Source organism: Anneissia japonica, unplaced genomic scaffold (assembly GCF_011630105.1).
Source record: "Anneissia japonica isolate Jap-2015-1 unplaced genomic scaffold, ASM1163010v1 scaffold287713_len945575_cov184, whole genome shotgun sequence".
NCBI lineage: Eukaryota > Metazoa > Echinodermata > Crinoidea > Comatulida > Comatulidae > Anneissia > Anneissia japonica.
The window spans coordinates 287,156-297,583 of NW_022725774.1; the positions used below are offsets into that span (position 1 = coordinate 287,156).

The 10,428-nt window shown below is 32.0% G+C and overlaps 1 protein-coding gene across 1 annotated transcript in view; it reads left to right on the plus strand.

The window, feature by feature from the left end:
* The window catches only part of LOC117112868 (prickle planar cell polarity protein 3-B-like), a 65,188-nt gene extending 55,261 nt beyond the window's left edge, over positions 1-9,927 (plus strand). Inside the window, exons 6-10 of the mRNA XM_033256058.1 lie at positions 4,128-4,328; positions 6,082-6,256; positions 7,503-7,672; positions 8,343-8,529; positions 8,744-9,927. Coding sequence (XP_033111949.1) covers positions 4,128-4,328; positions 6,082-6,256; positions 7,503-7,672; positions 8,343-8,529; positions 8,744-8,895 — 885 coding nt within the window. The 3' untranslated portion in view covers positions 8,896-9,927. The remainder of the gene's footprint in view (positions 1-4,127; positions 4,329-6,081; positions 6,257-7,502; positions 7,673-8,342; positions 8,530-8,743) is intronic.
* Positions 9,928-10,428: the final 501 nt, after the last annotated feature.

Below are 10,428 nucleotides of genomic sequence, written 5' to 3' on the forward strand. Positions count from 1 at the left end.
CAATAACTTTGTTTTGATCAGCAAACTATTGCAACCACCTCATCGGACAATTGTGGGGGGGGGGGAGGGGATGCTTAATCCCCAACCCACTGCTATTGTCTGCATTAGGACTTAGATAAACACACCATTTGTTGGTATTTATTTTTTTTACTTTTTTGGCAAACTTTAAGAATAAATATTGTAATTCCTGAAGGACAACCAGGTCCGAAATATTGAAACCCACCATGTGTGATGTACTTTGAGTATTAACACATTGCTGCCAAAGACAAGTCTACTCGTGCCACTGGCTGTCGCTGAGGGCGCTAAGGACGACTATACTCGATCGTATATACTCGATCGTCCCCTAATATTTTCCCGCCAATTTATTAGTCACACCACTTTGATGATATATGACTAGATAAAATTTCAAAAAACTATGTTTGTACATGTAAGCTTGTTTTGGCACATGGGAAGGAACCTAAAAAAAGATGTCTGGCAGTCAACCTGTTAAACTATAAACACAGTAGATTAATCCGCAGATCCACTGGTTGTTTATCAGTATAGATGACCTACTGTTTATGCCTTTAATGCAGTTTATTATGATTAATATTTTTAATTGGCCCTTTGTTATGTACCTACAGTATTGATGTAAACATTTAAAATATGCCTACAGTACATTACTATGGTTGTCTTCTGTTAATGTGTGTTTTTTGTCAACAATACATACATGTACAGCCATCTTATGAAATTTAATGTATTCATATTCATATTAGCTATCCTAACAACATCCTTACATCTCAAACCTTGTATGTGCAATCAATCAGATATAGAGTTAGAATTAGGTTAGACATGTTGTCTACCTTATAAATGATTAAAGCAAGTATGTTTGTTTATCCATTCTATTCTATAGATAGTATAGTCCTATGTCTATTCTCAGTATTCATATTTTTATCAGGGATGTTAATATGTGAATTAATTATAGTTTTATTGTTGTTAATAAAGTGCATCAGACCGTCAATGAAGGTAAATGTTAGATCATGAATAATTAATTGAGCTTCAGTCAGATTTACATTTTAAGCTTAGCATTGCTAATGCAAACAGACAAAAACATGTGACATGCCTAAATATGGTCATGATGACATCACATCATGACCATATATAGGCACATCATGACTATATATGGGCACATCATGTCTATATATGGGCACATCATGTCTATATATGGACATACAACAGTTTTTTGTCAAAGATGATTTGATAGTGTGGACAGAGCTTACAATATCTTGTCCAACTTCCTGCCAACATGAAGAGATACTGTACATCAATTGTTGGATCACACACAGGGGTGGATTGAGGGGCACATGCTCAAACAAATGTTTAAAACAAGCATACATCTTCAATATCTGACCAAAATCTATTGTGTTTGTGCCCATATTTCCTTCATAAATAAATTTTGAGTCATTTACTTATTAATTTATTCTATCTTTATACTGTAGCACATGCATACTATATTTCAAAGGAAGGTAAACAACATAAAAAAACAAAATCTAACAGAAAACAATATAAAAAAATGTATTTTAATTTTGGAATGTAATTTGTATTTTTATAATGAAACCAAGTGTAAATTATGTATACAGTGTTTAATTAATATCTGCAGTAATCATTAATGATGTAGGCCTAGAGCAGACTTCTCAAGTTCGTAAAATGCATTTCCGTAGGCCTAACTATGTCTTCAGATTTCTGTAGTAAATGAAAAATTTACAAGTGCAAGATATATGCATGGAGTTATAATTATTTTGAAAATAGATTGTCTGTAATTCAATGTGGAAATTTCAAACAAAACAGGACAGGGTGAAGATTCTTGGGCCACTTTTTCTTAGTTTTCACCATTTATCAGTAGTCCGACAAGTACTGTACCAATATGAGTTGTCTAAGAATGTAAAAAAAGTTTCTGATGGAAAAGACATTTGTTCTGGACTTCAGACCTATTTATTTATGGGTGTAGGCCTTTGATAAGTTTCTGTCTATATCCATACGTCCGTAATTAGGCAAAATTTCCGTATAATATAGGCCTGACTATGGAAGCTCCGTAGTACTTTGGAAGTCTGCTATAGTTTTGTTTTTTTCCATATCACACTTCTCTGCTTCTCTGTTTTGGAGGCTCATCCTATAGTGTGAAATGTATGTATGTGATTGTATATATTTGTATATCTGGCTGTTTTTATGTATGTATGTGATTGTATATATTTGTATATCTGGCTGTTTTTATGAATGTATGTGATTGTATATAAATTTGTATATCTTGCTGTTTCTGATGTATTCATCAAGTATTTATTCTGCGTTTGGCTCTGCAAAGTTCATGTTAAGTCACGTGCTGAGATTCTTGTTGATACTTGAGTACTGCTATGTGATATAAAGTCCTGAATATAGAAAGATGATCAGGATTCACCTACCAGCATCCCACTGTGCGACATGCCCTTTGTTTTTATTTCTGAAATCCTACACCAAATTTGGTAGGTTGTCTTCAGGATGTAGTGGGCGTATAAGCAAAATTTGGTAGGAATATTATGTTGCTTTTATTTCTGAAATTGCACCTTTTTTTTACGAGGTTATCTTACGGATGTGGTGCATTGTAGAATCTAGAAGTATGCTGATTAAAGAAAACATGGTGGAAAATATATTTTGAAATTTATATTATTAACATCAATTGACCTGTTTCTACTGAAAATCTTAAATCTGAAAACATGAAGACAAGTAAAATAATGGCTGTCAGTGTATACATAATATATTCAGTGGTTGAAATGGTAGCATATTACTGTTTAAGGGGGAAAATTTCAAAATAATTTCATTATTTTAGTTTTGTTTTAATACTGTGTGTGTTTCATAATTTGTGAGGGTCCCTTTATAAAGAATATTGATATAAGATTTATATTCTCTAGGTTTAACTTCACACGTTTGACATGCCAACAAATATATAATTGCTATACAAAATTGGGCTGATTTTGTGTGGAATGGAGATCATCATGTTTTTTTCTCTGTCTCCTATAGACATACATTTTTGTTCATAAAAAAAATAGCTTCACAGTAATTTCTTACATTTAACTTTCATTAGTTTGTAAAACATATTTCCCTAATAAAACAAATTAGAATATTTCTTTATTCATTTTCAAATGCCTTACAAAAAGATTTCATTCACTCATAAATAAAACATTTAAGGCAGATGGGGAACTAGCACAGAATTTCACTGTAATTTCTTAATTTCACTTTCATTAGTTTGTTATGACATAATTACCTAATACTGTTTAACAAATTAGAATTTTCATTGTTTTCATTTTCAAGTGAAACAGAACATTGCATTCACATAAGATTTATAAAACATTGAAGGCAGATGGGGAGCTTCACAGACATATAGTCCATCAACTGGTTGTCCCAACGGATACAAAAACACATAATATATTTGCAAAAAAATAAAAAACAATATAGACCTATCCTAAGGATCTAATATTAAGTCATAATACTACTTCTGAAGGTACCCAGTAAAGTTATTTTTTACATGATGGGGGAGGGAATTTTAAGCTATCAAGACTTTCAAAAAATGAAAATTTGAATATATTGAAATTGAATAATTATTGTGAGATTGTCATGCATAATTGTATTGCCCTCTAACTTAACTTACTATTTGTTTTCCTAAAGCCATGTGTGAGTAGAAATATTTTAGACATCCTGATGCAAACTTTCATCAATTGCCATCTGTCACTTTAAGCTTGGTTTCCATAGAATTGCTACACTGTCGCTACAGTGTTTTTACTGCAGTCCTTGCACTGCGTAGCTGTCCCTGATTCAACTAACCAATCAGCGTCGCCAAAGGAGTCGGCGATAGCATGTAGCGATTTTATGGAAAAAAGGCTGTAGTAAGGATTTAGAAGGGATTTAAATATTCTGAACACCACCTTATAATCCTCCTCATTTTCTTTTCACCTTCTATTGACAATAAATACCTCGTGAAATATTTGTTGACTAATAAATTCAAGGTTATCAGATATCAAAATATTGTTTTTAAAACCTAAAAATATTAAAAAGATTATTTCAGATTTGTTTTTTCACTGCTATATTTAAATATCTTTTTTTTTTCTTCTTTTTTTTTTCAGTTGATTTTTTCGGGAGAGTACATCCGAGCCATGAATGAGAATTATCACAGTGGTCACTTCTGCTGTCACAATTGTGACAAGACGTTAAGTGGTCATCGCTACATTCTACGAGAAGAAAACCCGTACTGTATTGGCTGCTACGAGGATGTGTTCGCCAATATTTGTGACGAATGTGGAGACAAAATTGGAACAGACTCAAAGGTTGGTGGATAATTAATGGAACCATTGGTGCTCTCTCCCTCTGCATAGAGTACAGTTATTATCTGTTGCATGTTTACTTGTTAAAAAAAATTACAAGGCACAAATTCAGAAATTGTATTGTAAATTTTTGTTTTAGAAAGAATATTAGTTGATAAAAATCGCATATGGCATAACTGTAGAAGGTACTAGGCCATAAAGACCACTTTGGTAGAGTTGATCATAGTACAAAAGTTTGCCAAACACCAGTCTATCCTACGTACGTGGTTGTTTCCATTTTAGTATCATGTATCTGCCTGAGACAGTTCCTCAAAGACTTCTAGGCCATTGTTTGTCCATACGTTTTTTTGCAAGTAACTATTTTCAAAATGCAGTTAACTTTGTTTTTTTTACATTTGTATCTACTTGATCAATTATTGTCGATTGTATAATAATAGTAAAATTATGGGTTTTTTTTGTATCTTTTAAATAAAAATGAAGTTAATCTACAGTATAGGGCCTATATATATTCTGTACAAATCAAGTCTATGTCTGTGATACATGGTATCACATGTAATAATAACATGGTGTGAAATATTTATACATGATATCCTTTGATACCTGAGAGTACTACTCCTAAGAATCCTGATGGGAGTAGACTGACGACAAATGAGTCAATCTTCTTGAAATAGATGCAATTCTAATGTGCATGTTGGCTGTATCCATTACCAGGTGTGCCATAACTGATATCCCATAGTAGTAAACTTTTGATTGACATTTCTACATGCTTGAAATTACTCAAGTGTCACCCCAAGCAATACTTGACCATTCAATTACTTATCTTGTCACTGATGAGCGTGCCATCTTATCATTTTTGTCATTCGAGACTTAATAAATTAGTAATTATGTCACATGTTTATGTAATTTTTAATTGGAGGTTTCTGAACAAGTGCTAGTTAGCCTATGAGTAAAAAGTGATCATTCAACTGTTTTATGGTTGTTATGATGTTAGGTTTTCATGGCAGGTATGATGTTACAAGGTTTCAGCAAAAAGCTGCTCTACATTCTTGAACCTATAATAAAGTCATAAGTAATAATTATGCTTTCTTACAGGCTTTTTATTCCAAATACAGTATAAGAATAAACCATATAAACAGCAGTTCTTCACTAAAGAAAATAGATTTTAGTTTTCATATGCATGCACAAGGTAATGTGGGATGGTTTAAGTCAGTGCTGTTTTTTTTTTTTCACTAATTCTGTTGCATCTGGGTTCAGTGGGTTTGTTGTTCGTTGCTCACAGTTTTGTAAACTGCATAAACTGGTGCGACGAAATGGCTAGATGATTTGAAAAAAAAAATCCCTTAAAGTCCCCGAAAAATATGACAATTTAGGGGTTTGGGAGACTTATTTAATCGATTTTATTGATAAATAGTCTACTGATATGTAGAAAATACATATCATTTTTTTTCCTCCCCGACAAATTGTTTTTCTTCTGTTTTTTTTTGAGAAACCGCGGGGATAGAAAATTATCCCCTTGTCGCCCGTTCCCCCACTAGCTAGTGCCGCCACTGATTGGCTGATGAGCAATCCAGCTATTATAGTAGAGATCAGTTATTTAAACATCTTTTAAAATTTACGTATTTTTTGAGTTGGATTTAATCATGAGCTATTAAACAAAAGCTATATTGCCAACTTTTTATATTTCTCTTTTATTCCTTTGTTATTGTTGTTTTTTAAGTTACATAAATATATGAAATATATTCCTTCCCTATTGCAGGATTTATCGTACATGGATCGCCATTGGCATGAGTCCTGCTTCTTTTGTGCTATGTGTAAAAAATCACTGGTTGACAAATCGTTTGGAACCAGAGACGAGAAGCTGTATTGTAATAAATGTTTTGAAGACAACTTTGCCACGAAGTGTAATGGATGTGGACTTTGCTTTAAACCAGGTATGATTTATTAATATTAGTTTTCCAAATTAATGTAAAGGAAAATTTTGGGGGTTTTTGTTTTTGTATGGGAATTACCATACACAAAAGCTCATTGCCTCTACTATGTGTTGGTTTTAAAGAAACAGTTATCTTCAGATATTAAGATACTTTACCTGAACAACAGAGGCTCCAGAAATATGCCAACAGGTGGTCCCACTGCTTGGTTTGAACCAAGGGGCCAACAAAGAGTCTTGTGAGGGTCCTGACATAAAAATCCTTGATTCATGGAAATAGCTTATATGGCTTAACATGGCCCAAATTGTGCTTTTTAAACTACAATATTATGGATTGGCAATCAAAATAACGTTACTTGGGAAGGCAAATTATTATTTATGGTCGAGGGGAAGGGGGAAAAGCCCTCCCGCTGGCACCCCTGTACCCGAATAAGCAGACTTTTTCCATTGTTCCTTAAACACCCCTTAGAAATAATAGGACCATCAATTACAGTGCTCTTCATCACCATACTAACCACTATGTATAACCTCCTCATTGCTTGGCCAACAAAATACCCAATATTGTGGGCATGTCATTATAGTGTTTTTATTACAGTTTTTATTATTCTTTGCTTGTATTTGCCATTATGTGTTCTTAACACCATCCATTTGTTGGACATTAAGCTGTAGGTTTCAAACGTATTTGCCAAGTAATTGCTAATAAACAAAAGTTGGGAATTACATTTTACAGCAGATTGTACTATCTCTCTCAGATCTAAAAATATAAATTTTATTTTTATAGTTGTTATTATATATAGTGTGATTAATATGTATTTTTTGTTTACATTTTAGTATTGTTGTTTCTGTTCTTTTTTATTAATATTATGATATCCATGTGTCAGTTATTTCCTTTTATTATTGTTATTGTATTTATTTTTTAACATGTAAATTACAATAATGTGTTTTAACTTGTGCAATTAATATAATTTTAATATTGTATATTTTTTTTAAGTTTTAGTACTGCACTGTTGTTACTATTTTGTTATTGTTTCTGTTATATTCATACCAAATATTTCCTATTATTGTTGTTGTTTTCATTTTTTTAATATGTAAATTACAATAACAAGTTTTAAACTTTCCTATCAATTTATTTAATGTGATTAATATATAGATTCTTGTTACTATTTTGTTATTATTTTTTTTCTTTTTTACTATTAATATATCCATACCAGATGTTCCAGTGTCATCACCTTTTTAATATTTTCATTTAGGTACTAAAAAGATGGAGTACAAAGGCAAAGAATGGCATGATAAATGTTTTAAATGTAAAAATTGTAGTGAACCAATTGGAACCCGCAGTTTTATTCCAAGAGATGAAGTAATATATTGCCTAGCGTGCTATGAAGATAAATTTGCCACCAAGTGTAAAGGATGCAAATTGGTATGCTAACCAGTATTTTTTGTTTGTAAACCTTTTTCTGTTTATGTAAAATGTGTTGTCCAAGCCCATTTGACCCAAAATCCTGTAGAGCATTCTCCCTTTTTTGTGGGCAAAAATATAGTTGTTTTTCTTACCAAAGAGGAACTCAAACTCTTGTAAGTTCGGACTTGCCACAAGTCTCTAATTTATTGATCCAGTCTATTGTAAACTTTTTGGAAACCATTTCTGAATCAAAATTCAAGGGTTGAGTAATGGTTAACGATGAACCCTACAAACAGGCCTCCTATAGAAACAAAAACAATACTGCTGTGCCTGAGCAACAGTTTTTTTGGCCTTGTCTCAGAAATGGGTATTTAGGGAATATATCTCCTCTACAACCCAATGCCGACCTTCTTGTTTTTATATTTCTTTATAAATAGAATAATTCATGTATTATATATTGAGATATATATAATCAGATATGTTTTACTTTATGTAATATACCTGATTTTTTGTATTTTACATAACTTATATTTAATGTTCTGTACTTCAATTAAATATTATCATTTTCATATTTCTTTGACCAATTGCACCTTGATTAAAATTTCAACTGTATCTCATTTTATTGTCATCAATAAGTATTCCTTAATTTCTTAAAAACAACACTAATACTAATATTTTGTACGCTTAGGTTATTTCTGATGGTGGTGTGACTTACAGAAATGAACCGTGGCATCGAGAGTGTTTCATTTGCAGCGGTTGCAAGATCTGCCTTGCACGTGAAAGGTTCACCTCCCGTGATGACAAACCGTATTGCACTAATTGCTATGGTGAAATGTTTGCGAAGAAATGCTGTGGCTGTAAAAGGCCTATTACCGGTAATTTTTATTGTTGTTTAATGTCTACAATATTATTTTAATACTGCTATTAATATTCAAAATATTGCTTATTGCTTTAGAATTGATCAACATTGAACAAAGTCTGTCTGTGAAATGTTTATATCATTATGCATTGTTTATTTAATGTTAATATTAATTTAATAATAATTAAAGGAGGTATTGTTTTAATTTCATTTAATGCTTTGCTTTTCAGGAATTGGCGGCACTCGATTTGTATCATTTGAGGAACGACATTGGCATAACGATTGCTTCAACTGTAAACGATGTGATTCGTCACTGGTGAATCAAGGTTTCATGACCGAGAATGATGACGTTATTTGTGCTAAATGTGGACAGGATTTGTAAAGCTTATGCGAATCAAATCTTTACCTATGATAGATTATCGGAAGTCGAAGTTCAACCTTGTATAGTTAAGTCAAGAGATCTTGGCTTATATAATGTTAACACTAATTTTGTGTTAATTAGTATCTTTTAATTAATGAAAAGGAATGTTGATTTTTGCACGATAACGATGTTTGATGCACGTGTGACAATGCGTTCACATTTCATGGAGAGTTCGTTGCCTGTAGAGCATTTGAAGAATGTTTGTACTGTAGAAATTTGACCAAAATGCCAAATTTTGAATCTTTTACAATTTTATAGTTACCATTACAAACTAGATATTGAATATGACTGTTGAAACCACAGAAACAGTCCGGTTGCTCAGATTGTCATCCGTAAAATATTCGTACCAAGTTTGTAATAGAAAAGAAAATTATACACTGTTATAAGTCAACCTGTATATTTGTGGAGTGTTTCCTGCAATTAGGTTAAATTAATATTAGCAATGTATATTTATCAGCTTAAGGCATGTAAAAATTTGATGTGTTCCCTTGTTTCTTTTTAAAAGAAATTTCCAAAAATTACGCATTGATTTTACAGTATTTCAAATTATGTGTTTGCCATCAATTTTATACATAATTCTTAGTATGTAGTCAATAAAGTCTACTGCTAAATATAAATATTTGTGCTGAATATGATCAAAACATCCACTACAGTATATACAAAGAAGTGGATCTTTTATATGTTTTTTCATCTTTGCATTATGTTTGGGATATAATTAATGTTGGCTATTTAAAATTGGTAATGTTCGTCTCCATATTCATCATCAGTATAACTTAAAGATGGGACCCCAATGTTGTTTTAGAATAGTGAGGACAGTAATAATTCTAGCATTGTTAATACTGTAATGCATTTAGCATTTTTAATATAATACTTAAAAATCCCCATGTGTTCTTCCAGTAATTACAGTTTGATGTTAAATTATACAGCCAAATCTTGTATAGTTGTAGTTCATTTGCAGTCATTAATATGACAATAAATTAGAAATGTAAAACATCTTGAATCTCAATTTCTTGCAGCAAAAAAATATGTTTCTTGGTCATTTTTTTATTTTTAAAGCACACTTCCCTACATGGTCAATATACACATACCAGGCAACACCATTCACACCATGAAGGTCGTCAAATGATCATTTCAGCTTGCAAATCAGCTTGCAAATCTTTAGTTCGAATTTCTTTTCACTAGAAATGCTATAAATAGCGTATTTGTTTTAAAACCGTTAGATTCCCTGTTAACCCTGCCCCATGGTTTCACCCCCAGTGGACCGTGTGATAGTCAGGGTTAGCTCTGGCTCCGCGCCTGCATACACAGACACAGTCCTGTTCATATTTCAGTTTGTTTAGCTGGAAAGTTTGAATGAAAAATAACCAGTGTTAACAGCCTGTACAATGTTGTCGTTGGTATATTTTTTTTTTCCTGAGTAGAAAAGTCTAATTTTTAAATCCTACTGATTGGACTCACTCATTGTGGAATACACAATAGTTGCTCAATAAAAAA